The 27321-nt window shown below is 55.3% G+C and overlaps 1 protein-coding gene across 6 annotated transcripts; it reads left to right on the top strand.

Annotated features, from left to right (window-relative positions):
• Positions 1–1057: 1057 nt before the first annotated feature.
• LOC147414208 (dynein light chain roadblock-type 1-like) lies at positions 1058–27287 on the top strand. 6 transcript variants are annotated; one of them, XM_086474557.1, is made up of 4 exons: positions 1058–1121; positions 4547–4622; positions 6812–6979; positions 15122–15161. In XM_086474557.1, exons 1-4 carry the CDS (start codon positions 1119–1121, stop codon positions 15124–15126), a joined length of 252 nt encoding a protein of 83 aa, XP_086330683.1. In that variant the 5' UTR covers positions 1058–1118; the 3' UTR covers positions 15127–15161. The 6 variants fall into 6 exon arrangements, with proteins under 6 accessions (XP_086330683.1, XP_086330681.1, XP_086330679.1 ...); XM_086474555.1 differs by lacking the exon at positions 15122–15161 and adding an exon at positions 8053–8306; XM_086474558.1 differs by lacking the exons at positions 1058–1121; positions 4547–4622; positions 6812–6979 and adding exons at positions 11633–11696; positions 17387–17554; positions 25697–27287 and having other exon boundaries at positions 15122–15197.
• Positions 27288–27321: the final 34 nt, after the last annotated feature.

Genomic DNA, 27321 nt, shown 5'->3' with positions numbered 1-27321 from the left:
CATCCCTGGCCGCAGGGCTGCGCAGGGGGGTCGCTCCGCTCGCTTTGCCAGACCTTCACAGAGGCTCCGTAACGCAGTTTCGGCGGCAGCAGCAGCCGCCGCCCCCAGGAAGGCTTTTCTCTGCCAAGGAAACACCCGCAGTAACAACGGCCTTTTCTTCCCGCAGCGGGGCAGGTTGGAGTCGCTCCCTCCGTGCTTTGGAGCACAAATGACGGGGTTTGTGGGAGAAATGTGCTGTTTTCTCTGGGCATAAAGTAGTCCTGCCAGATGGGAAAGGCCAGGGAGTTTAGCTGCTGTCTGTCAAATCCCGGTTTTCAGAGTATCGGGGGGGGGGGGGGGACACCCCCAAGAAAACCCCTTGATGAGGTCATCTTTCTACTGTTTACCCAGCAGCCACCTGCTCTCTGTAACCGGTGTCGGTTCTCTGCGGGCAGGGCCGCAGTGCTGAGGGAAGCGCCGTCCGGTCCGAGCAGAGAGCGGGTCCGGGGGGAAGGGGCAGAGACCCCAGTGCTGCTCTTGGGCCCGTGCGGCACCCGCTGGGGGGGCGTTTGGCCCCGCTCTTGAGCACGTTACTGATTCCGCCCCCAGAGCACGGGGCCTCCCCGGCCCTTCCCGAAGGCGGGTCTCACCCGCGGGGGCAGCCGCCACCGTGCCCCGGGGGACGTGAATTCGGGGGCTCGCAGCAGGCAGGGGGTTCCGAGGGGGTCAGCAGCCCCGTCCCTGGGGCTGCAGCGCGCCTGCCGGGAGGTGAGCGGCCCAGCCCTGCGCAGCGCCTCCCCTTCTCCCGGGGGCCGCACCGGCGGCTGGGGGGGCAACTCTTTCCCCCCCCCTGTATCCCTCAAGTCAAGGCCCTCACACACGAGGGCAACGAGCGGCCGGGCCTCGCCCCCCGCCGGGCCCTGGGGCAGCGGGGAGGGGGCGTCCGGCCACAGCGCCGGTTCTCGGCTCCGCCCCCGCCGGGGCACAAGTGCTGCCGGAGCACGGCGCGCGCTACGGCGCCCGGCCCGCCGCTGCTCCGCGATCGCCGCTGCTCCGCGATGATTGGCGGAGCGTGCGGTGCGCGCGCGGGTGCCGTTGCAGAGCGGAGCCGTGAGTGAGCGGAGAGGCGGCGGTTCGAGATGGTGGGTGAGGCAGCGGCGGGCGCCGGGGCTGCCCGGGCCGGCGGGAGCGGGGCTTTGTCGCCGCCGCGGGGTTCCCCCGGCTCTCGGGCGGCCGCTCGGCCGCGTTCGCGGTACGGCGGGCGGCCGCTCGGCAGCAGGAGCGAGGCGGAGAGGGCCGGTCCCGGGGCCTCCTCGGCCAGCGGCTGCCCCCGCCCGGGCCGCTGCCCGCGCCTGCCGGCGCCCTGCACCGAGTGAAAGCGCGACCGGGCTGCGGGCGGCTGGTTGATCCCTCTCCGGTTTCTCTCCGCGCCCCCGGTTTGGGTTTGGGTTCGGGTTCGGGTTCCGCGCTGGGCACGCGCGGGCGCGGCCCCTGGTTTGGGCTAGGCCGGGAGCTTCGTGGCGTCCCGCGGCCTTGCCGGCGCTTCACGGGAGCGGGCGGGTCAGGCCGCTCCGGAGGCCCCGCTTTGTCGCGGAGGGGTTGCCCCGCGGCAGCCGAGCCCCGCCTGCCTGGCCGTGGGCTTTCGTGCCGGGGTCCCTGCGGTGGGAAGGGCGTCGCTCCCGCAGACCTTCCGTTAGTTCTGACAAGCGCCGTGTGGCGGGGGAAAACCTTTGCCTTTCTCGTGGCTGCCGGGGGACGATTCCCAGAGCCGAAAGCGATCGGGAAAAAGACTGTTTTAAGACAACTGCCTGTTTAATGTTCGGTGGCGCCTGGCACGTGTTTGCTTTATCGTAGTTGTGTTGGAGGCTGCTTCCCGTGCAGATGGGGTGTTGGTAAGCGCTTGTTGGTGAAATTGGGGATCAAAATGTGTGGGAAAACTTCTAAAGAAGTAAATACTGACCTAAGTTCTAGGTGGCAAATTGAAGCGGCCTAATAAGACATACTTTAGGCAAACCTAGGAGTTAGAGCTTTCTAGGTGAAAACAGGAAGGTAAAGGCAGCTGTTGTATACGCAGCAAAGGTTATGTAAGAGCAGATTGGTGATGGGGGAGCATTTACTCTCCTTTTGCAGACTGCATCTCTCCTCCTCCGTCTCTTGTAGTTAGTCGGCTCTGTATTGAGAGAGTTTCTGTTTGTTTCATGAGTTAAACGTATCAATCCTTTTTTTCACTAGTGTTTGTGCTGGTGCGGTGAGTTGAACTTGTAATAATCAAGTTTGGATTTTGAATAGATAATCACTTTTGATTGATAACTTAATTGGTTTTAATGAATGACTTAATTGCTTTAAAGAATAACGCTATGTATTAATGATACTAGTTTACATTGTAGTAAGAAATATACAAAACCTCACTTATGCTAAGAAACAACAACTGCTGCCTTCCAAAGAAGGTCAAAGCTAAAGCTGCAGCTAATTGTGAAATTGTCCAGAACAGAACAGGGAGGCGGGAGGCAGGTACAAGAAAGTGCACATTCTTGGCGTGTCTTCTTATCTTATGGGATGGAACCAGAGAAACTAAGGAATATTAAGGTGAAGACCCTCACGTGATCCCCATCCTAATTTGTATATCAGAGATCTTGATCAGTAAGATAACCAATAATGATATTAGTATAGGCATACTAATGAAGTTAGTTAATAGGGTGGACCAGTCATTGTAAATGTCAAAATTAATAGCGGGCATAACACGCATGCTTATGTTAAAATATGTTGAAGACCATGACTTTGCAGAAAAAGGATATAAAACGCTGAATTTTTTGTGTAACTTTGAAGCACGTCAGGTGGAGCTATCCCCTGTGCTTCCCATAAAGAAGTGCCGGCGTCTCTGCAGCTGTGTAGATAAGTTTGTCGTGATGGCGACCTTTTGTCAACAAACTGGCTTGTGGAGGTGTGAGACAAGCCCCGGAGCTGGTGTGTGGGAAGTGTGTGGGGGGGGTGTGTGTGTCGGGGAGTAAGGACGGGAGGAGCAGGACCTTCCCCTGCCCACAGCAGTGACCGTCAGAGCGGATCACCCCACCTTGGGAGTCCGGTTATCGGTTCGTTGTTAGAAGAAATTAGAAATTGGTGTTGTTCTGCGTGGACGCTGCTTTGCATCCAAATAGGTTTGTTAAGGGCCAACGAAGGAGAGTATTTACCGAGTCAGGACTTCAATGCTGCCGGTAACAAGTCGGGAGGTTATTTCAGACTTAACAGTTTGCCGCCAGACTTGTCTCAGCATTTGTACACGCTGTAGTTTGTCCTTTATTTCACTTGCCTCGTCTTCCATTTGAAAATATTCCAGCATTCAGAAATAATCAAGAGCGCTGTTGGAAAGACTGAATTCTTCTGTGCTGGGTAAGGCGGGAAAACCATCTCCTAGCAGCAGCAGTCGGTGTCGCTCCAAGCTGCTTGGGGCGCTGCTGACAGCTCTCTGCACAAAGTTTGCAGTCCTGAGGCTGAGGCCACGGTGGTTTGTAGGACAAGTGCTCTCCCCGGGGACCCGGGCTCAGAACGTGGCTGTGCCCGTCTGCTGCGGGGTGGGAGCGGAGGGGTCGCCCACGGTGCCTGGGGAGCACAGCCGGCTTGGCCGGACTCCCCCTGCCGGTCTGCCCTTCCCGAGCTCAGGGGAGTCCCGTCTGCCCTCCCGGACCGTTTCTGCAGAGCTCGGGCTTGCGGGATCTGAAAGCTGCCGCGGGTCCTTGAGCAGGGATAGACAGCGCCAGACAGTCCCCGTGCGGAGGCCAGCTCAGGTGCTGGGGTGCTGTCACCCTGGTAGAGCACCCGTGGTTGAGCATCGATGGGTGCCTTGTGGCAGTGGCGGTCGTGCAGGAGGGCTTGAAAGCTCTTCTGAAGCCGGTGGGGGTGTTTCCAGAGAAGGCAAAGGCACTGCTGCCTCAGCCTTTTGTTTCTGCTTTCCTTCTTTTTTTTTTTTTTTTTAGGTTGACTTTGCCAAGTTGTAAATTATTGTTAGTGGTTATAATCTTGTAGCTTTCCCAGCACAAATGATAATTATAAATAAATAGCGTTTATTTATGATTTTCCCCCTCACTTTTCTTATTTGTAATTGCTCTTAGCGTTCATTTGCTAAGAGGGAAGGTGGCCTTGCACCCCGAATGTGTCTTTTTCTGCTTTTTTGATAAATTCGATGTGTATTTTCATACACGATTGTTGCTTGACGCCTGAACTGTCGCAGTCTGACTGAGCAGCCTTCCAGTTCAAGCCTACAGTGAGGATCTGGTGCGGGAGGTTGCGGGAGGGTTGGGAGGAGAAGAGAGGGAAAGATCAGAGGGGAGGTCCGTGTTTCCACGAGGGTGTCATCACGAGTGAGTGCAGAGCGAAGACAGGCGGAAAACAACTGAAAAGGTCACGGGGAAAAGGCAGCACGGAAGCGCACAGCCCTCGCTGTGCAGAGCGGTGTGGGCGGTGTCTGTCTGAGTCCCCTTTGGGCCGCTTCATTCTCAGACACGCCGTTACAAAGCCGGGCGGCGGGCGAGGAGCAGCTGCAGACTCCTGTTGCCTTGTGCTTTCTCTGCAGGCTGAGGTGGAAGAAACACTGAAGCGAATTCAGAGCCAAAAAGGAGTGCAAGGAATGATTGTTCTTAATCCTGAAGGTACTGTGTCTGTCTCGGTTTTCCGAGGTAAAACTCGGTCCGAACACGCGCTTTCACGGCCGCTGACTGTACTGCTCGCGGTTACGGTCTGCCTGTAGCCAAGGTTCTCCTGTAGCCCAGGCAGACAGACAGTAGTTAGGCTACAGGAGGAAGCTGGATCCCCATGTCTGCTTTTCTGCAAGCTCACTTTATTGTTTTAGGAAGTGAATTAAAATTAGTTGCAAAGGCTGAGAAATGTTTGAGTTACGCCAGCGTTTGAGTGTCCTGTCACAGCCTCTCTCAGTAGCACTAAAAGCTCTCAGGACCTCTGGAATGTCGCTGCTGTGCGTGTCCAGAGCGCTGCTGTCCTGGCAGACCCGGGTAGCTCGGCAGCTGTCTCGTGCTCACGGCCTCATGAGCCCCGTACGCTTGTTGTCTCTTTTGGAGTTACTGAAGGGTCGTACCGAGCAGGCTTGCTCAGAGCACTCCAAGTACACTGGGAGCGGCCCAGCTTCTTAAAATTGCGCAATTAATAATTTAAATTGAACGTGTCCCAGAAATAATCCTTAGAAAGGATGACAGATAGTAGCTATATATGAATATATTGACTGTCAGATCCCTGTGTACTTGTATGCAGCTTGTGTTCCTGCTCCTTTTTCACGATAGTGAATAACAGGTTGTGCTCCCCAGGCTGAAGCTGCGCTTATTTGAACATCCACCTGGAGCATGCCAGTATTTGGTCGTGACGTTGAAACCTTGCTGTTCCTCTCTCCCCACCAGGGTAATGGTTTTAAGCTGAAAAAGGATAGATTTAGATTAGATACAAGGAAGAAATTGTGCACTCTGAGGGTGGTGAGGCACTGGCATAGGCTGCTGAGAGCAGCTGTGGCTGCCCCCTCTGTCATGGGTTGAGGCTGGGCCGGCCGCTGATGAATGACAGACGCTCTCTATTAACCCCTCTCCCCTCCCAGAAGGGAAAAGGAAAGAGAACAAGGGAGAGAGACTTTACAGTTTGGAAAAGAAAACTCCAACAGCTTTAATGAAACAGTGTCCATAAAAGAACAGATAAGAATAAGGAAATAATGAAATATGTACAATATGTACAAATAGATACAAATAGATACAACAGCAATACCGACCCCAGCTCCCCCCACCCTGATGACGATACGTCACCGCTGGGGCTGCAGGGCTGGCACTGGGGCAGTCCCAGGCTGGACTGGGCAGCAGACAGGGACGGGCTGCAGGAGCTGGACTCAGGCCCTGGATTCAGGGACACATGGGTCGGGATCGACGGACAGAGTCCTCTTCAGATGTCGCCATCACAGAAGAGAGATTGACCCTCGTGATCCCTCAGCTTGACACTGACCATGACGTCTATGGGATGGAACACTCTGTGGGTCAGGTTTGGGTCACCTGTCCGGTTCGCTCCTCCCTGCAGGGGCGGCCTTTTTCGTGCTTGTGACCCTTTTCACTCCCCCACCCCAACACGGGGTACAAGACTCAGCAGTGACCTTGGTCGCTGTAAGAACAAGTCTAAGCCAGGGCCCCTCTGCATCCCATTCCTTGGTCCGGACTGTGACCATCGGGGCTGTCACTGCTGGGAGCAGTCACTGTCTGGAAAAACATGCTGCTGCTTCAGAAAGTGCCGTTAGTTAGAGGAGGCTTGACTGAAAAGTGAAAGCACTAAACCAGAATTAGTTCTGGTTCAGCCCAAACCAGGACACCCCTGTAATAAAGAATGTTTCTCGGCGTCACCCCTCCCTGGCAGTGCTCAAGGCCAGGCTGGATGGGGCTTGGAGGAACCTGGTCTGGTGGGAGGTGTCCCTGCCCAGGGCAGGGGGGTGGGAACTAGATGATCTTTAAGGTCCCTTCCAACCCAAACCACTCTATGGTTCTATTTTTGTTATTATTTATTTCTATTTATAAATCTCATAAATAAACAAATAAATGAAAAAGCAAAAGTAAAGCACTGATGCTACTAGAGGTGAGCAGTTCTCACCTACCCCTGTGGTTCCAGACCTTAGCCCCTCCACATCTGACTTGTGTTCACGTTCTTCTTTTAAGCCTTCAAGAAGAGCACTGCTGATCCCTGGTGCAGGGCCAACATCTCCTCTGGTGAAGTAGCCACCCCGGTTGGACCGGATGATGCCCGAGGCGGGGTTAGTTGTGGGGTGTTGTCGCTGACCCGTGCTGTCCCCTGTTCCTCACAGGTATTCCTATCAGAAGTACTATGGACAACGCCACAGCCTGTCATTACGGGGAGATCGTTCGCAGCCTCAGCATGATGGCCAGGAGCGCTGTGCGAGAAATCGATCCCCAGAATGACCTCACGTTCCTGCGGATCCGCTCCAAGAAAAACGAAATCATGGTGGCACCGGGTAAAAGCGCGCGGGGTGAACGCGGGCGGCGGGGAATCCAGCAGGGTTTGTTCTTGGGAGGCTGACGCTGTCAGCCTGAGAGAAGAGTTCCGCCTGCTGCTTTCATGTGCGCTGTGTAATCTCTTCTGTTCCAGGAGCTGTTGTGCTTCCTTCAGAGTTGGAAGCTTTGACCTGAGTTTGCGTTGTGATGTGTGACTGGGGGAAATCACTTCCCTCGTTTTGTGTTGATCAGAGTAGAAACTGTTAAATCGTGTTTGAGAGCGTGTTGCAGCCTCTCCTGCTTTGTGGTTTTCAGTGTAAGACCGCAGGAGCTGGGAAGGAATATGTTTTGAGAGCAGTTTTAGTTCAGTGCGGTAGACTAAGTGATCAAGCCAAACAGTCTTAACGGATTTTCCGGTTCAGAGGGATTCCCAGAGCGTGTTGCAGCTGTAGTCGCGAGTCGTAGAATGCAGCAGCGGCAGCAACAACCTTCTTTAAGGAAGCGCCCTCGGCGTTTCATCCAGTTGTGAGACGGGAAGCGGTGGGATGAGCGCAGCTCGCTCGTGTGCAGGAGCTCGGCTTTGCTCCCTCCGACCGCGCCGGCCCCGCGGTGAGGTGGTGCTGACGGGGAGGCAAGGCGGGCGCTGCACGGGCAGCAGGCTGCTCCCCGCAGGCCGTAGACAGGCCCTGGGGTCTGTGCGGAGGCAGCCCCTGGTTCCCGTGCGGAGGATGAAGAGAGGAGGAAGCGTTGCCCCGGCACAGGCGCGGCTGCAGGCACCGCACCCGGCTCTGCACTCTCTCTGGGAAGCCTCGGCCTCGCACCAGCCGCTTGGGTGCCGTCCCCGCGTGTGCCAGCCATTTCCGAGGCACAGGCGGAGCTGGGGAGCGCGCGGTGCTGAGGCTGGCTCACAGACGGGTGATCCGCCGGGCCAAGCCTGCTTTGCTTATCGAGGGTGAATGTCAGGGCTCTGCAGTTCCCACAGTGTGCCAGTGAGAGACGAAAACCGGCGACATTTACTGTTGCTGCGAACAAATACCAGCAATGAGAGTCTAACGATGGTTAGTTTTTTGTGTTGTTTTTTTTTTTTCCCCAGAGAACGACTACCTCCTGATTGTCATGCAGAATCCAGCTGAGTGATTACACTGAATTGGTCTGTTTTTTTTCTCTTTGCCCAACTGTTTTTTTGTTTTGTTATGTTTAATGGTAAATAATAGAGCATTAGTGTTAACTCTGCTGAATACTTCTGAATGACTGTAAATATGAAACTTGCCTGCCCTCTAGTTGTGTCTTACTCTGTGTTACTTTGAAAAAGTCTGACCATATCGAATTAAACAGTTCCATCAGTGACTGTTTTTCTCGTATGTTCCTTCTGAAGATTTAAATTATTCTCACAATTGATTGAGTTTTTCTTCAAAAGAATAGGACTATTTTTACTCATCTGTTGCTTTCTCTAACCAAGGATTTAGTCTAAGTGTGTGCACAATATCCTCATAATTGCCTCGTGTGTTGGAGCGTTTTCCTGCCCCTCCGTGTTTCGGACAGAGAAGTGTTGTGGCTCCGTAAGGCCCTCGAGACTGCCCGTGGGAGCTCTCATACGGTCACAATTCAGTAGCCGATTTGATCTGGTATCTTCCTTTTAGTGATTTTTTTATTAATGGCCATTAAGGACAAAAAAAAGGTCACCTGGTTCCTCCAAAACAATAAAGGGTTATTTTTGTAGCCTCGGAAGAGCCTCGTAAGGGCCCGCAGAGCGCTCTGTGCAACACGTCTGCACTGAGGATTTGTCACGTGTGTGACAGACCCAGCTCTGGCTCGTACGGAAGAGCCTTCGCGGAGTGCAGAGCGTCATCGCCCAGGCTGACAACGGAGCCTGTTGGCTTGTGCTGCGTTTCCTTCACACGCTGGGGGAGCTCAGCACCGCTGAGGGCTCCAGCCGGGAGCGGGGCCCAGCCAGCCCGCTCCCTTCCCAGCCCCGTGTGTCCCTCGGAGATGGGCAGCGTGGCTGCCTGCTCGTGCTTCAGCCTCTCACGCTCTGGCCTCAGGCTGCTCGTGCTGGAAGGGTTTCACCAGCCTGAGGAGGAATTTCTCCCCAAGCGCACCGGAGCGAAGAGGCCCGGCCCCCAGCTGCAAAACTGCCGGACGGTCAAGGAGCCTCGATCGGGTAGCGGTGGTTTTGTCACTGGGGCTTTGGTCAGGGCTCCTTGTGCCGGTGAGGGATCGCTCCCGGCTCGTGTATCTGTCAGCAGAAGTGATTAACCCGTGTTCAGCCCTGCTCTTTCGACACTACAAGCAGCAGTAGGAACAGGGGATACTGTCCAGTTCTGCACCGAGGGACAGACTAAGAATTTGTGGGCGATCTCAGCAGGTACGGGGCTGTTCCAGGCTCCAGGGCAGTTTTGGAGTCTCTAGGAAAAATGTTGGTGTTGACACTTGAGGCCTGAGGCCGTGTTCTCTTGTGCTGCCTCTGCTCCGAGATAAGGCTCTGGCAGAGGAGCGGGGGTGATAACGCATTAATGCTGCAAAAACTGGGCTTGTAGAAACTCATCTTCTGTGGATCTTAGAGCAGCTCTTTTAAGCTGCTCCAGCTTGTGTTCGCCCCAGCGCCCTCCCAAGCAGCTCCGTCTGCCCGAGATGGCTGAGCTCTCGCTGGGCAGCGCTCCTCTTCACGAACGGGGCGTCTGTCTTTGATCTTAACACTTGTCGTGCGTAGCTACGTCTGTAGGGGACGAACGTCTGGCACAGGTAGTTACACCAGTGTAGGCTGCCATTCTGTCAGCAGGGCTCGAGCAGCTCCTTGAACCAGTGTAATCTGCAGTAAAAGCTGGGGCAGCTGGGGTGTGCGGGGTCGGAGAGCTCCGACAAGCACAGCCATGGCAGCAGAGGCCTGAGTGTCAGCACTGTTTCTGTTGACAAAATCCACTTCCTTTACCAGCACAACAGGATTCCTCCGGGGAGATTTCGCTCCACGAGCAGGGTTTCACAAGCACCCAGGGGTCCCCTTTGTCAGTGGTGTTTGCCCTGTGGGAGTGCTGGCATGCCTAGAGCTCGTTGGCGATCCTGGGTGAGGTTAGGACAGCGTGCTGGTGCTGGGTTGGTGCAGCTGGCTCCTCCCATCTCCTTTAAACCTTTGACTGACCCGGGGTTTTTTGGATCTGAAGTGCACCTCCTTAAATAAGGAGTTTTGCCAAGGACATCAGTAGGAACAGGCAAGAGGGGTATTGTGCAGTGGCTGAAAGAAAATGGACATGTTATGAGCGATCCAGACCGAGGGGCCTCACTGTAAGGACAGACGACAGCTGTTGTTACAGACAGAGGCAAGGTCAGGGAGCACAGTTTGTGTCTTCTGTCCAGGCCTGACAGGAAGGAGGGAACAAAAGCTCAGCCGAGACTGACCCGCCTCGTAGCTCCCCTCATCCTCCGCACGAAGGGAGAAGCGGGGGTTACTCCTTCCTGCCGGCAGGAACCTCTCCCGCCTGCCATGACCTGTCCGAGGTGACGGACATCAGCTTTACAGGGGCACCGCCCAGCTGACGGGTGCGTCCCGTCAGGTCTCAGGGACGTCCTTGCGGCCAGTTTGTTCAAGTGTTCCCTCAGCTGCCCCTCCCCCGCCCAGGGTCATCCCTGGCCGCAGGGCTGCGCAGGGGGGTCGCTCCGCTCGCTTTGCCAGACCTTCACAGAGGCTCCGTAACGCAGTTTCGGCGGCAGCAGCAGCCGCCGCCCCCAGGAAGGCTTTTCTCTGCCAAGGAAACACCCGCAGTAACAACGGCCTTTTCTTCCCGCAGCGGGGCAGGTTGGAGTCGCTCCCTCCGTGCTTTGGAGCACAAATGACGGGGTTTGTGGGAGAAATGTGCTGTTTTCTCTGGGCATAAAGTAGTCCTGCCAGATGGGAAAGGCCAGGGAGTTTAGCTGCTGTCTGTCAAATCCCGGTTTTCAGAGTATCGGGGGGGGGGGGGGGACACCCCCAAGAAAACCCCTTGATGAGGTCATCTTTCTACTGTTTACCCAGCAGCCACCTGCTCTCTGTAACCGGTGTCGGTTCTCTGCGGGCAGGGCCGCAGTGCTGAGGGAAGCGCCGTCCGGTCCGAGCAGAGAGCGGGTCCGGGGGGAAGGGGCAGAGACCCCAGTGCTGCTCTTGGGCCCGTGCGGCACCCGCTGGGGGGGCGTTTGGCCCCGCTCTTGAGCACGTTACTGATTCCGCCCCCAGAGCACGGGGCCTCCCCGGCCCTTCCCGAAGGCGGGTCTCACCCGCGGGGGCAGCCGCCACCGTGCCCCGGGGGACGTGAATTCGGGGGCTCGCAGCAGGCAGGGGGTTCCGAGGGGGTCAGCAGCCCCGTCCCTGGGGCTGCAGCGCGCCTGCCGGGAGGTGAGCGGCCCAGCCCTGCGCAGCGCCTCCCCTTCTCCCGGGGGCCGCACCGGCGGCTGGGGGGGCAACTCTTTCCCCCCCCCTGTATCCCTCAAGTCAAGGCCCTCACACACGAGGGCAACGAGCGGCCGGGCCTCGCCCCCCGCCGGGCCCTGGGGCAGCGGGGAGGGGGCGTCCGGCCACAGCGCCGGTTCTCGGCTCCGCCCCCGCCGGGGCACAAGTGCTGCCGGAGCACGGCGCGCGCTACGGCGCCCGGCCCGCCGCTGCTCCGCGATCGCCGCTGCTCCGCGATGATTGGCGGAGCGTGCGGTGCGCGCGCGGGTGCCGTTGCAGAGCGGAGCCGTGAGTGAGCGGAGAGGCGGCGGTTCGAGATGGTGGGTGAGGCAGCGGCGGGCGCCGGGGCTGCCCGGGCCGGCGGGAGCGGGGCTTTGTCGCCGCCGCGGGGTTCCCCCGGCTCTCGGGCGGCCGCTCGGCCGCGTTCGCGGTACGGCGGGCGGCCGCTCGGCAGCAGGAGCGAGGCGGAGAGGGCCGGTCCCGGGGCCTCCTCGGCCAGCGGCTGCCCCCGCCCGGGCCGCTGCCCGCGCCTGCCGGCGCCCTGCACCGAGTGAAAGCGCGACCGGGCTGCGGGCGGCTGGTTGATCCCTCTCCGGTTTCTCTCCGCGCCCCCGGTTTGGGTTTGGGTTCGGGTTCGGGTTCCGCGCTGGGCACGCGCGGGCGCGGCCCCTGGTTTGGGCTAGGCCGGGAGCTTCGTGGCGTCCCGCGGCCTTGCCGGCGCTTCACGGGAGCGGGCGGGTCAGGCCGCTCCGGAGGCCCCGCTTTGTCGCGGAGGGGTTGCCCCGCGGCAGCCGAGCCCCGCCTGCCTGGCCGTGGGCTTTCGTGCCGGGGTCCCTGCGGTGGGAAGGGCGTCGCTCCCGCAGACCTTCCGTTAGTTCTGACAAGCGCCGTGTGGCGGGGGAAAACCTTTGCCTTTCTCGTGGCTGCCGGGGGACGATTCCCAGAGCCGAAAGCGATCGGGAAAAAGACTGTTTTAAGACAACTGCCTGTTTAATGTTCGGTGGCGCCTGGCACGTGTTTGCTTTATCGTAGTTGTGTTGGAGGCTGCTTCCCGTGCAGATGGGGTGTTGGTAAGCGCTTGTTGGTGAAATTGGGGATCAAAATGTGTGGGAAAACTTCTAAAGAAGTAAATACTGACCTAAGTTCTAGGTGGCAAATTGAAGCGGCCTAATAAGACATACTTTAGGCAAACCTAGGAGTTAGAGCTTTCTAGGTGAAAACAGGAAGGTAAAGGCAGCTGTTGTATACGCAGCAAAGGTTATGTAAGAGCAGATTGGTGATGGGGGAGCATTTACTCTCCTTTTGCAGACTGCATCTCTCCTCCTCCGTCTCTTGTAGTTAGTCGGCTCTGTATTGAGAGAGTTTCTGTTTGTTTCATGAGTTAAACGTATCAATCCTTTTTTTCACTAGTGTTTGTGCTGGTGCGGTGAGTTGAACTTGTAATAATCAAGTTTGGATTTTGAATAGATAATCACTTTTGATTGATAACTTAATTGGTTTTAATGAATGACTTAATTGCTTTAAAGAATAACGCTATGTATTAATGATACTAGTTTACATTGTAGTAAGAAATATACAAAACCTCACTTATGCTAAGAAACAACAACTGCTGCCTTCCAAAGAAGGTCAAAGCTAAAGCTGCAGCTAATTGTGAAATTGTCCAGAACAGAACAGGGAGGCGGGAGGCAGGTACAAGAAAGTGCACATTCTTGGCGTGTCTTCTTATCTTATGGGATGGAACCAGAGAAACTAAGGAATATTAAGGTGAAGACCCTCACGTGATCCCCATCCTAATTTGTATATCAGAGATCTTGATCAGTAAGATAACCAATAATGATATTAGTATAGGCATACTAATGAAGTTAGTTAATAGGGTGGACCAGTCATTGTAAATGTCAAAATTAATAGCGGGCATAACACGCATGCTTATGTTAAAATATGTTGAAGACCATGACTTTGCAGAAAAAGGATATAAAACGCTGAATTTTTTGTGTAACTTTGAAGCACGTCAGGTGGAGCTATCCCCTGTGCTTCCCATAAAGAAGTGCCGGCGTCTCTGCAGCTGTGTAGATAAGTTTGTCGTGATGGCGACCTTTTGTCAACAAACTGGCTTGTGGAGGTGTGAGACAAGCCCCGGAGCTGGTGTGTGGGAAGTGTGTGGGGGGGGTGTGTGTGTCGGGGAGTAAGGACGGGAGGAGCAGGACCTTCCCCTGCCCACAGCAGTGACCGTCAGAGCGGATCACCCCACCTTGGGAGTCCGGTTATCGGTTCGTTGTTAGAAGAAATTAGAAATTGGTGTTGTTCTGCGTGGACGCTGCTTTGCATCCAAATAGGTTTGTTAAGGGCCAACGAAGGAGAGTATTTACCGAGTCAGGACTTCAATGCTGCCGGTAACAAGTCGGGAGGTTATTTCAGACTTAACAGTTTGCCGCCAGACTTGTCTCAGCATTTGTACACGCTGTAGTTTGTCCTTTATTTCACTTGCCTCGTCTTCCATTTGAAAATATTCCAGCATTCAGAAATAATCAAGAGCGCTGTTGGAAAGACTGAATTCTTCTGTGCTGGGTAAGGCGGGAAAACCATCTCCTAGCAGCAGCAGTCGGTGTCGCTCCAAGCTGCTTGGGGCGCTGCTGACAGCTCTCTGCACAAAGTTTGCAGTCCTGAGGCTGAGGCCACGGTGGTTTGTAGGACAAGTGCTCTCCCCGGGGACCCGGGCTCAGAACGTGGCTGTGCCCGTCTGCTGCGGGGTGGGAGCGGAGGGGTCGCCCACGGTGCCTGGGGAGCACAGCCGGCTTGGCCGGACTCCCCCTGCCGGTCTGCCCTTCCCGAGCTCAGGGGAGTCCCGTCTGCCCTCCCGGACCGTTTCTGCAGAGCTCGGGCTTGCGGGATCTGAAAGCTGCCGCGGGTCCTTGAGCAGGGATAGACAGCGCCAGACAGTCCCCGTGCGGAGGCCAGCTCAGGTGCTGGGGTGCTGTCACCCTGGTAGAGCACCCGTGGTTGAGCATCGATGGGTGCCTTGTGGCAGTGGCGGTCGTGCAGGAGGGCTTGAAAGCTCTTCTGAAGCCGGTGGGGGTGTTTCCAGAGAAGGCAAAGGCACTGCTGCCTCAGCCTTTTGTTTCTGCTTTCCTTCTTTTTTTTTTTTTTTTTAGGTTGACTTTGCCAAGTTGTAAATTATTGTTAGTGGTTATAATCTTGTAGCTTTCCCAGCACAAATGATAATTATAAATAAATAGCGTTTATTTATGATTTTCCCCCTCACTTTTCTTATTTGTAATTGCTCTTAGCGTTCATTTGCTAAGAGGGAAGGTGGCCTTGCACCCCGAATGTGTCTTTTTCTGCTTTTTTGATAAATTCGATGTGTATTTTCATACACGATTGTTGCTTGACGCCTGAACTGTCGCAGTCTGACTGAGCAGCCTTCCAGTTCAAGCCTACAGTGAGGATCTGGTGCGGGAGGTTGCGGGAGGGTTGGGAGGAGAAGAGAGGGAAAGATCAGAGGGGAGGTCCGTGTTTCCACGAGGGTGTCATCACGAGTGAGTGCAGAGCGAAGACAGGCGGAAAACAACTGAAAAGGTCACGGGGAAAAGGCAGCACGGAAGCGCACAGCCCTCGCTGTGCAGAGCGGTGTGGGCGGTGTCTGTCTGAGTCCCCTTTGGGCCGCTTCATTCTCAGACACGCCGTTACAAAGCCGGGCGGCGGGCGAGGAGCAGCTGCAGACTCCTGTTGCCTTGTGCTTTCTCTGCAGGCTGAGGTGGAAGAAACACTGAAGCGAATTCAGAGCCAAAAAGGAGTGCAAGGAATGATTGTTCTTAATCCTGAAGGTACTGTGTCTGTCTCGGTTTTCCGAGGTAAAACTCGGTCCGAACACGCGCTTTCACGGCCGCTGACTGTACTGCTCGCGGTTACGGTCTGCCTGTAGCCAAGGTTCTCCTGTAGCCCAGGCAGACAGACAGTAGTTAGGCTACAGGAGGAAGCTGGATCCCCATGTCTGCTTTTCTGCAAGCTCACTTTATTGTTTTAGGAAGTGAATTAAAATTAGTTGCAAAGGCTGAGAAATGTTTGAGTTACGCCAGCGTTTGAGTGTCCTGTCACAGCCTCTCTCAGTAGCACTAAAAGCTCTCAGGACCTCTGGAATGTCGCTGCTGTGCGTGTCCAGAGCGCTGCTGTCCTGGCAGACCCGGGTAGCTCGGCAGCTGTCTCGTGCTCACGGCCTCATGAGCCCCGTACGCTTGTTGTCTCTTTTGGAGTTACTGAAGGGTCGTACCGAGCAGGCTTGCTCAGAGCACTCCAAGTACACTGGGAGCGGCCCAGCTTCTTAAAATTGCGCAATTAATAATTTAAATTGAACGTGTCCCAGAAATAATCCTTAGAAAGGATGACAGATAGTAGCTATATATGAATATATTGACTGTCAGATCCCTGTGTACTTGTATGCAGCTTGTGTTCCTGCTCCTTTTTCACGATAGTGAATAACAGGTTGTGCTCCCCAGGCTGAAGCTGCGCTTATTTGAACATCCACCTGGAGCATGCCAGTATTTGGTCGTGACGTTGAAACCTTGCTGTTCCTCTCTCCCCACCAGGGTAATGGTTTTAAGCTGAAAAAGGATAGATTTAGATTAGATACAAGGAAGAAATTGTGCACTCTGAGGGTGGTGAGGCACTGGCATAGGCTGCTGAGAGCAGCTGTGGCTGCCCCCTCTGTCATGGGTTGAGGCTGGGCCGGCCGCTGATGAATGACAGACGCTCTCTATTAACCCCTCTCCCCTCCCAGAAGGGAAAAGGAAAGAGAACAAGGGAGAGAGACTTTACAGTTTGGAAAAGAAAACTCCAACAGCTTTAATGAAACAGTGTCCATAAAAGAACAGATAAGAATAAGGAAATAATGAAATATGTACAATATGTACAAATAGATACAAATAGATACAACAGCAATACCGACCCCAGCTCCCCCCACCCTGATGACGATACGTCACCGCTGGGGCTGCAGGGCTGGCACTGGGGCAGTCCCAGGCTGGACTGGGCAGCAGACAGGGACGGGCTGCAGGAGCTGGACTCAGGCCCTGGATTCAGGGACACATGGGTCGGGATCGACGGACAGAGTCCTCTTCAGATGTCGCCATCACAGAAGAGAGATTGACCCTCGTGATCCCTCAGCTTGACACTGACCATGACGTCTATGGGATGGAACACTCTGTGGGTCAGGTTTGGGTCACCTGTCCGGTTCGCTCCTCCCTGCAGGGGCGGCCTTTTTCGTGCTTGTGACCCTTTTCACTCCCCCACCCCAACACGGGGTACAAGACTCAGCAGTGACCTTGGTCGCTGTAAGAACAAGTCTAAGCCAGGGCCCCTCTGCATCCCATTCCTTGGTCCGGACTGTGACCATCGGGGCTGTCACTGCTGGGAGCAGTCACTGTCTGGAAAAACATGCTGCTGCTTCAGAAAGTGCCGTTAGTTAGAGGAGGCTTGACTGAAAAGTGAAAGCACTAAACCAGAATTAGTTCTGGTTCAGCCCAAACCAGGACACCCCTGTAATAAAGAATGTTTCTCGGCGTCACCCCTCCCTGGCAGTGCTCAAGGCCAGGCTGGATGGGGCTTGGAGGAACCTGGTCTGGTGGGAGGTGTCCCTGCCCAGGGCAGGGGGGTGGGAACTAGATGATCTTTAAGGTCCCTTCCAACCCAAACCACTCTATGGTTCTATTTTTGTTATTATTTATTTCTATTTATAAATCTCATAAATAAACAAATAAATGAAAAAGCAAAAGTAAAGCACTGATGCTACTAGAGGTGAGCAGTTCTCACCTACCCCTGTGGTTCCAGACCTTAGCCCCTCCACATCTGACTTGTGTTCACGTTCTTCTTTTAAGCCTTCAAGAAGAGCACTGCTGATCCCTGGTGCAGGGCCAACATCTCCTCTGGTGAAGTAGCCACCCCGGTTGGACCGGATGATGCCCGAGGCGGGGTTAGTTGTGGGGTGTTGTCGCTGACCCGTGCTGTCCCCTGTTCCTCACAGGTATTCCTATCAGAAGTACTATGGACAACGCCACAGCCTGTCATTACGGGGAGATCGTTCGCAGCCTCAGCATGATGGCCAGGAGCGCTGTGCGAGAAATCGATCCCCAGAATGACCTCACGTTCCTGCGGATCCGCTCCAAGAAAAACGAAATCATGGTGGCACCGGGTAAAAGCGCGCGGGGTGAACGCGGGCGGCGGGGAATCCAGCAGGGTTTGTTCTTGGGAGGCTGACGCTGTCAGCCTGAGAGAAGAGTTCCGCCTGCTGCTTTCATGTGCGCTGTGTAATCTCTTCTGTTCCAGGAGCTGTTGTGCTTCCTTCAGAGTTGGAAGCTTTGACCTGAGTTTGCGTTGTGATGTGTGACTGGGGGAAATCACTTCCCTCGTTTTGTGTTGATCAGAGTAGAAACTGTTAAATCGTGTTTGAGAGCGTGTTGCAGCCTCTCCTGCTTTGTGGTTTTCAGTGTAAGACCGCAGGAGCTGGGAAGGAATATGTTTTGAGAGCAGTTTTAGTTCAGTGCGGTAGACTAAGTGATCAAGCCAAACAGTCTTAATGGATTTTCCGGTTCAGAGGGATTCCCAGAGCGTGTTGCAGCTGTAGTCGCGAGTCGTAGAATGCAGCAGCGGCAGCAACAACCTTCTTTAAGGAAGCGCCCTCGGCGTTTCATCCAGTTGTGAGACGGGAAGCGGTGGGATGAGCGCAGCTCGCTCGTGTGCAGGAGCTCGGCTTTGCTCCCTCCGACCGCGCCGGCCCCGCGGTGAGGTGGTGCTGACGGGGAGGCAAGGCGGGCGCTGCACGGGCAGCAGGCTGCTCCCCGCAGGCCGTAGACAGGCCCTGGGGTCTGTGCGGAGGCAGCCCCTGGTTCCCGTGCGGAGGAGGAAGAGAGGAGGAAGCGTTGCCCCGGCACAGGCGCGGCTGCAGGCACCGCACCCGGCTCTGCACTCTCTCTGGGAAGCCTCGGCCTCGCACCAGCCGCTTGGGTGCCGTCCCCGCGTGTGCCAGCCATTTCCGAGGCACAGGCGGAGCTGGGGAGCGCGCGGTGCTGAGGCTGGCTCACAGACGGGTGATCCGCCGGGCCAAGCCTGCTTTGCTTATCGAGGGTGAATGTCAGGGCTCTGCAGTTCCCACAGTGTGCCAGTGAGAGACGAAAACCGGCGACATTTACTGTTGCTGCGAACAAATACCAGCAATGAGAGTCTAACGATGGTTAGTTTTTTGTGTTGTTTTTTTTTTTTCCCCAGAGAACGACTACCTCCTGATTGTCATGCAGAATCCAGCTGAGTGATTACACTGAATTGGTCTGTTTTTTTTCTCTTTGCCCAACTGTTTTTTTGTTTTGTTATGTTTAATGGTAAATAATAGAGCATTAGTGTTAACTCTGCTGAATACTTCTGAATGACTGTAAATATGAAACTTGCCTGCCCTCTAGTTGTGTCTTACTCTGTGTTACTTTGAAAAAGTCTGACCATATCGAATTAAACAGTTCCATCAGTGACTGTTTTTCTCGTATGTTCCTTCTGAAGATTTAAATTATTCTCACAATTGATTGAGTTTTTCTTCAAAAGAATAGGACTATTTTTACTCATCTGTTGCTTTCTCTAACCAAGGATTTAGTCTAAGTGTGTGCACAATATCCTCATAATTGCCTCGTGTGTTGGAGCGTTTTCCTGCCCCTCCGTGTTTCGGACAGAGAAGTGTTGTGGCTCCGTAAGGCCCTCGAGACTGCCCGTGGGAGCTCTCATACGGTCACAATTCAGTAGCCGATTTGATCTGGTATCTTCCTTTTAGTGATTTTTTTATTAATGGCCATTAAGGACAAAAAAAAGGTCACCTGGTTCCTCCAAAACAATAAAGGGTTATTTTTGTAGCCTCGGAAGAGCCTCGTAAGGGCCCGCAGAGCGCTCTGTGCAACACGTCTGCACTGAGGGTTTGTCACGTGTGTGACAGACCCAGCTCTGGCTCGTACGGAAGAGCCTTCGCGGAGTGCAGAGCGTCATCGCCCAGGCTGACAACGGAGCCTGTTGGCTTGTGCTGCGTTTCCTTCACACGCTGGGGGAGCTCAGCACCGCTGAGGGCTCCAGCCGGGAGCGGGGCCCAGCCAGCCCGCTCCCTTCCCAGCCCCGTGTGTCCCTCGGAGATGGGCAGCGTGGCTGCCTGCTCGTGCTTCAGCCTCTCACGCTCTGGCCTCAGGCTGCTCGTGCTGGAAGGGTTTCACCAGCCTGAGGAGGAATTTCTCCCCAAGCGCACCGGAGCGAAGAGGCCCGGCCCCCAGCTGCGAAACTGCTGGACGGTCAAGGAGCCTCGATCGGGTAGCGGTGGTTTTGTCACTGGGGCTTTGGTCAGGGCTCCTTGTGCCGGTGAGGGATCGCTCCCGGCTCGTGTATCTGTCAGCAGAAGTGATTAACCCGTGTTCAGCCCTGCTCTTTCGACACTACAAGCAGCAGTAGGAACAGGGGATACTGTCCAGTTCTGCACCGAGGGACAGACTAAGAATTTGTGGGCGATCTCAGCAGGTACGGGGCTGTTCCAGGCTCCAGGGCAGTTTTGGAGTCTCTAGGAAAAATGTTGGTGTTGACACTTGAGGCCTGAGGCCGTGTTCTCTTGTGCTGCCTCTGCTCCGAGATAAGGCTCTGGCAGAGGAGCGGGGGTGATAACGCATTAATGCTGCAAAAACTGGGCTTGTAGAAACTCATCTTCTGTGGATCTTAGAGCAGCTCTTTTAAGCTGCTCCAGCTTGTGTTCGCCCCAGCGCCCTCCCAAGCAGCTCCGTCTGCCCGAGATGGCTGAGCTCTCGCTGGGCAGCGCTCCTCTTCACGAACGGGGCGTCTGTCTTTGATCTTAACACTTGTCGTGCGTAGCTACGTCTGTAGGGGACGAACGTCTGGCACAGGTAGTTACACCAGTGTAGGCTGCCATTCTGTCAGCAGGGCTCGAGCAGCTCCTTGAACCAGTGTAATCTGCAGTAAAAGCTGGGGCAGCTGGGGTGTGCGGGGTCGGAGAGCTCCGACAAGCACAGCCATGGCAGCAGAGGCCTGAGTGTCAGCACTGTTTCTGTTGACAAAATCCACTTCCTTTACCAGCACAACAGGATTCCTCCGGGGAGATTTCGCTCCACGAGCAGGGTTTCACAAGCACCCAGGGGTCCCCTTTGTCAGTGGTGTTTGCCCTGTGGGAGTGCTGGCATGCCTAGAGCTCGTTGGCGATCCTGGGTGAGGTTAGGACAGCGTGCTGGTGCTGGGTTGGTGCAGCTGGCTCCTCCCATCTCCTTTAAACCTTTGACTGACCCGGGGTTTTTTGGATCTGAAGTGCACCTCCTTAAATAAGGAGTTTTGCCAAGGACATCAGTAGGAACAGGCAAGAGGGGTATTGTGCAGTGGCTGAAAGAAAATGGACATGTTATGAGCGATCCAGACCGAGGGGCCTCACTGTAAGGACAGACGACAGCTGTTGTTACAGACAGAGGCAAGGTCAGGGAGCACAGTTTGTGTCTTCTGTCCAGGCCTGACAGGAAGGAGGGAACAAAAGCTCAGCCGAGACTGACCCGCCTCGTAGCTCCCCTCATCCTCCGCACGAAGGGAGAAGCGGGGGTTACTCCTTCCTGCCGGCAGGAACCTCTCCCGCCTGCCATGACCTGTCCGAGGTGACGGACATCAGCTTTACAGGGGCACCGCCCAGCTGACGGGTGCGTCCCGTCAGGTCTCAGGGACGTCCTTGCGGCCAGTTTGTTCAAGTGTTCCCTCAGCTGCCCCTCCCCCGCCCAGGGTCATCCCTGGCCGCAGGGCTGCGCAGGGGGGTCGCTCCGCTCGCTTTGCCAGACCTTCACAGAGGCTCCGTAACGCAGTTTCGGCGGCAGCAGCAGCCGCCGCCCCCAGGAAGGCTTTTCTCTGCCAAGGAAACACCCGCAGTAACAACGGCCTTTTCTTCCCGCAGCGGGGCAGGTTGGAGTCGCTCCCTCCGTGCTTTGGAGCACAAATGACGGGGTTTGTGGGAGAAATGTGCTGTTTTCTCTGGGCATAAAGTAGTCCTGCCAGATGGGAAAGGCCAGGGAGTTTAGCTGCTGTCTGTCAAATCCCGGTTTTCAGAGTATCGGGGGGGGGGGGGGGACACCCCCAAGAAAACCCCTTGATGAGGTCATCTTTCTACTGTTTACCCAGCAGCCACCTGCTCTCTGTAACCGGTGTCGGTTCTCTGCGGGCAGGGCCGCAGTGCTGAGGGAAGCGCCGTCCGGTCCGAGCAGAGAGCGGGTCCGGGGGGAAGGGGCAGAGACCCCAGTGCTGCTCTTGGGCCCGTGCGGCACCCGCTGGGGGGGCGTTTGGCCCCGCTCTTGAGCACGTTACTGATTCCGCCCCCAGAGCACGGGGCCTCCCCGGCCCTTCCCGAAGGCGGGTCTCACCCGCGGGGGCAGCCGCCACCGTGCCCCGGGGGACGTGAATTCGGGGGCTCGCAGCAGGCAGGGGGTTCCGAGGGGGTCAGCAGCCCCGTCCCTGGGGCTGCAGCGCGCCTGCCGGGAGGTGAGCGGCCCAGCCCTGCGCAGCGCCTCCCCTTCTCCCGGGGGCCGCACCGGCGGCTGGGGGGGCAACTCTTTCCCCCCCCCTGTATCCCTCAAGTCAAGGCCCTCACACACGAGGGCAACGAGCGGCCGGGCCTCGCCCCCCGCCGGGCCCTGGGGCAGCGGGGAGGGGGCGTCCGGCCACAGCGCCGGTTCTCGGCTCCGCCCCCGCCGGGGCACAAGTGCTGCCGGAGCACGGCGCGCGCTACGGCGCCCGGCCCGCCGCTGCTCCGCGATCGCCGCTGCTCCGCGATGATTGGCGGAGCGTGCGGTGCGCGCGCGGGTGCCGTTGCAGAGCGGAGCCGTGAGTGAGCGGAGAGGCGGCGGTTCGAGATGGTGGGTGAGGCAGCGGCGGGCGCCGGGGCTGCCCGGGCCGGCGGGAGCGGGGCTTTGTCGCCGCCGCGGGGTTCCCCCGGCTCTCGGGCGGCCGCTCGGCCGCGTTCGCGGTACGGCGGGCGGCCGCTCGGCAGCAGGAGCGAGGCGGAGAGGGCCGGTCCCGGGGCCTCCTCGGCCAGCGGCTGCCCCCGCCCGGGCCGCTGCCCGCGCCTGCCGGCGCCCTGCACCGAGTGAAAGCGCGACCGGGCTGCGGGCGGCTGGTTGATCCCTCTCCGGTTTCTCTCCGCGCCCCCGGTTTGGGTTTGGGTTCGGGTTCGGGTTCCGCGCTGGGCACGCGCGGGCGCGGCCCCTGGTTTGGGCTAGGCCGGGAGCTTCGTGGCGTCCCGCGGCCTTGCCGGCGCTTCACGGGAGCGGGCGGGTCAGGCCGCTCCGGAGGCCCCGCTTTGTCGCGGAGGGGTTGCCCCGCGGCAGCCGAGCCCCGCCTGCCTGGCCGTGGGCTTTCGTGCCGGGGTCCCTGCGGTGGGAAGGGCGTCGCTCCCGCAGACCTTCCGTTAGTTCTGACAAGCGCCGTGTGGCGGGGGAAAACCTTTGCCTTTCTCGTGGCTGCCGGGGGACGATTCCCAGAGCCGAAAGCGATCGGGAAAAAGACTGTTTTAAGACAACTGCCTGTTTAATGTTCGGTGGCGCCTGGCACGTGTTTGCTTTATCGTAGTTGTGTTGGAGGCTGCTTCCCGTGCAGATGGGGTGTTGGTAAGCGCTTGTTGGTGAAATTGGGGATCAAAATGTGTGGGAAAACTTCTAAAGAAGTAAATACTGACCTAAGTTCTAGGTGGCAAATTGAAGCGGCCTAATAAGACATACTTTAGGCAAACCTAGGAGTTAGAGCTTTCTAGGTGAAAACAGGAAGGTAAAGGCAGCTGTTGTATACGCAGCAAAGGTTATGTAAGAGCAGATTGGTGATGGGGGAGCATTTACTCTCCTTTTGCAGACTGCATCTCTCCTCCTCCGTCTCTTGTAGTTAGTCGGCTCTGTATTGAGAGAGTTTCTGTTTGTTTCATGAGTTAAACGTATCAATCCTTTTTTTCACTAGTGTTTGTGCTGGTGCGGTGAGTTGAACTTGTAATAATCAAGTTTGGATTTTGAATAGATAATCACTTTTGATTGATAACTTAATTGGTTTTAATGAATGACTTAATTGCTTTAAAGAATAACGCTATGTATTAATGATACTAGTTTACATTGTAGTAAGAAATATACAAAACCTCACTTATGCTAAGAAACAACAACTGCTGCCTTCCAAAGAAGGTCAAAGCTAAAGCTGCAGCTAATTGTGAAATTGTCCAGAACAGAACAGGGAGGCGGGAGGCAGGTACAAGAAAGTGCACATTCTTGGCGTGTCTTCTTATCTTATGGGATGGAACCAGAGAAACTAAGGAATATTAAGGTGAAGACCCTCACGTGATCCCCATCCTAATTTGTATATCAGAGATCTTGATCAGTAAGATAACCAATAATGATATTAGTATAGGCATACTAATGAAGTTAGTTAATAGGGTGGACCAGTCATTGTAAATGTCAAAATTAATAGCGGGCATAACACGCATGCTTATGTTAAAATATGTTGAAGACCATGACTTTGCAGAAAAAGGATATAAAACGCTGAATTTTTTGTGTAACTTTGAAGCACGTCAGGTGGAGCTATCCCCTGTGCTTCCCATAAAGAAGTGCCGGCGTCTCTGCAGCTGTGTAGATAAGTTTGTCGTGATGGCGACCTTTTGTCAACAAACTGGCTTGTGGAGGTGTGAGACAAGCCCCGGAGCTGGTGTGTGGGAAGTGTGTGGGGGGGGTGTGTGTGTCGGGGAGTAAGGACGGGAGGAGCAGGACCTTCCCCTGCCCACAGCAGTGACCGTCAGAGCGGATCACCCCACCTTGGGAGTCCGGTTATCGGTTCGTTGTTAGAAGAAATTAGAAATTGGTGTTGTTCTGCGTGGACGCTGCTTTGCATCCAAATAGGTTTGTTAAGGGCCAACGAAGGAGAGTATTTACCGAGTCAGGACTTCAATGCTGCCGGTAACAAGTCGGGAGGTTATTTCAGACTTAACAGTTTGCCGCCAGACTTGTCTCAGCATTTGTACACGCTGTAGTTTGTCCTTTATTTCACTTGCCTCGTCTTCCATTTGAAAATATTCCAGCATTCAGAAATAATCAAGAGCGCTGTTGGAAAGACTGAATTCTTCTGTGCTGGGTAAGGCGGGAAAACCATCTCCTAGCAGCAGCAGTCGGTGTCGCTCCAAGCTGCTTGGGGCGCTGCTGACAGCTCTCTGCACAAAGTTTGCAGTCCTGAGGCTGAGGCCACGGTGGTTTGTAGGACAAGTGCTCTCCCCGGGGACCCGGGCTCAGAACGTGGCTGTGCCCGTCTGCTGCGGGGTGGGAGCGGAGGGGTCGCCCACGGTGCCTGGGGAGCACAGCCGGCTTGGCCGGACTCCCCCTGCCGGTCTGCCCTTCCCGAGCTCAGGGGAGTCCCGTCTGCCCTCCCGGACCGTTTCTGCAGAGCTCGGGCTTGCGGGATCTGAAAGCTGCCGCGGGTCCTTGAGCAGGGATAGACAGCGCCAGACAGTCCCCGTGCGGAGGCCAGCTCAGGTGCTGGGGTGCTGTCACCCTGGTAGAGCACCCGTGGTTGAGCATCGATGGGTGCCTTGTGGCAGTGGCGGTCGTGCAGGAGGGCTTGAAAGCTCTTCTGAAGCCGGTGGGGGTGTTTCCAGAGAAGGCAAAGGCACTGCTGCCTCAGCCTTTTGTTTCTGCTTTCCTTCTTTTTTTTTTTTTTTTTAGGTTGACTTTGCCAAGTTGTAAATTATTGTTAGTGGTTATAATCTTGTAGCTTTCCCAGCACAAATGATAATTATAAATAAATAGCGTTTATTTATGATTTTCCCCCTCACTTTTCTTATTTGTAATTGCTCTTAGCGTTCATTTGCTAAGAGGGAAGGTGGCCTTGCACCCCGAATGTGTCTTTTTCTGCTTTTTTGATAAATTCGATGTGTATTTTCATACACGATTGTTGCTTGACGCCTGAACTGTCGCAGTCTGACTGAGCAGCCTTCCAGTTCAAGCCTACAGTGAGGATCTGGTGCGGGAGGTTGCGGGAGGGTTGGGAGGAGAAGAGAGGGAAAGATCAGAGGGGAGGTCCGTGTTTCCACGAGGGTGTCATCACGAGTGAGTGCAGAGCGAAGACAGGCGGAAAACAACTGAAAAGGTCACGGGGAAAAGGCAGCACGGAAGCGCACAGCCCTCGCTGTGCAGAGCGGTGTGGGCGGTGTCTGTCTGAGTCCCCTTTGGGCCGCTTCATTCTCAGACACGCCGTTACAAAGCCGGGCGGCGGGCGAGGAGCAGCTGCAGACTCCTGTTGCCTTGTGCTTTCTCTGCAGGCTGAGGTGGAAGAAACACTGAAGCGAATTCAGAGCCAAAAAGGAGTGCAAGGAATGATTGTTCTTAATCCTGAAGGTACTGTGTCTGTCTCGGTTTTCCGAGGTAAAACTCGGTCCGAACACGCGCTTTCACGGCCGCTGACTGTACTGCTCGCGGTTACGGTCTGCCTGTAGCCAAGGTTCTCCTGTAGCCCAGGCAGACAGACAGTAGTTAGGCTACAGGAGGAAGCTGGATCCCCATGTCTGCTTTTCTGCAAGCTCACTTTATTGTTTTAGGAAGTGAATTAAAATTAGTTGCAAAGGCTGAGAAATGTTTGAGTTACGCCAGCGTTTGAGTGTCCTGTCACAGCCTCTCTCAGTAGCACTAAAAGCTCTCAGGACCTCTGGAATGTCGCTGCTGTGCGTGTCCAGAGCGCTGCTGTCCTGGCAGACCCGGGTAGCTCGGCAGCTGTCTCGTGCTCACGGCCTCATGAGCCCCGTACGCTTGTTGTCTCTTTTGGAGTTACTGAAGGGTCGTACCGAGCAGGCTTGCTCAGAGCACTCCAAGTACACTGGGAGCGGCCCAGCTTCTTAAAATTGCGCAATTAATAATTTAAATTGAACGTGTCCCAGAAATAATCCTTAGAAAGGATGACAGATAGTAGCTATATATGAATATATTGACTGTCAGATCCCTGTGTACTTGTATGCAGCTTGTGTTCCTGCTCCTTTTTCACGATAGTGAATAACAGGTTGTGCTCCCCAGGCTGAAGCTGCGCTTATTTGAACATCCACCTGGAGCATGCCAGTATTTGGTCGTGACGTTGAAACCTTGCTGTTCCTCTCTCCCCACCAGGGTAATGGTTTTAAGCTGAAAAAGGATAGATTTAGATTAGATACAAGGAAGAAATTGTGCACTCTGAGGGTGGTGAGGCACTGGCATAGGCTGCTGAGAGCAGCTGTGGCTGCCCCCTCTGTCATGGGTTGAGGCTGGGCCGGCCGCTGATGAATGACAGACGCTCTCTATTAACCCCTCTCCCCTCCCAGAAGGGAAAAGGAAAGAGAACAAGGGAGAGAGACTTTACAGTTTGGAAAAGAAAACTCCAACAGCTTTAATGAAACAGTGTCCATAAAAGAACAGATAAGAATAAGGAAATAATGAAATATGTACAATATGTACAAATAGATACAAATAGATACAACAGCAATACCGACCCCAGCTCCCCCCACCCTGATGACGATACGTCACCGCTGGGGCTGCAGGGCTGGCACTGGGGCAGTCCCAGGCTGGACTGGGCAGCAGACAGGGACGGGCTGCAGGAGCTGGACTCAGGCCCTGGATTCAGGGACACATGGGTCGGGATCGACGGACAGAGTCCTCTTCAGATGTCGCCATCACAGAAGAGAGATTGACCCTCGTGATCCCTCAGCTTGACACTGACCATGACGTCTATGGGATGGAACACTCTGTGGGTCAGGTTTGGGTCACCTGTCCGGTTCGCTCCTCCCTGCAGGGGCGGCCTTTTTCGTGCTTGTGACCCTTTTCACTCCCCCACCCCAACACGGGGTACAAGACTCAGCAGTGACCTTGGTCGCTGTAAGAACAAGTCTAAGCCAGGGCCCCTCTGCATCCCATTCCTTGGTCC

The sequence above is a fragment of the Leptosomus discolor genome, chromosome 17, assembly GCF_034619465.1.
Source record: "Leptosomus discolor isolate bLepDis1 chromosome 17, bLepDis1.hap2, whole genome shotgun sequence".
NCBI lineage: Eukaryota > Metazoa > Chordata > Aves > Leptosomiformes > Leptosomidae > Leptosomus > Leptosomus discolor.
The sequence above is the reverse complement of the archived record's forward strand: the minus strand, read 5'-3'. Positions and strand labels throughout refer to the sequence as shown.

What these genes read in the sequence shown, in the direction of transcription:
- LOC147414208 (XM_086474554.1), top strand. An exon ending in GATTGTTCTTAATCCTGAAG is followed by an intron (nt 15,198 to 17,386) that starts GTACTGTGTCTG and finishes TGTTCCTCACAG; the next exon opens with GTATTCCTATCAGAAGTACT.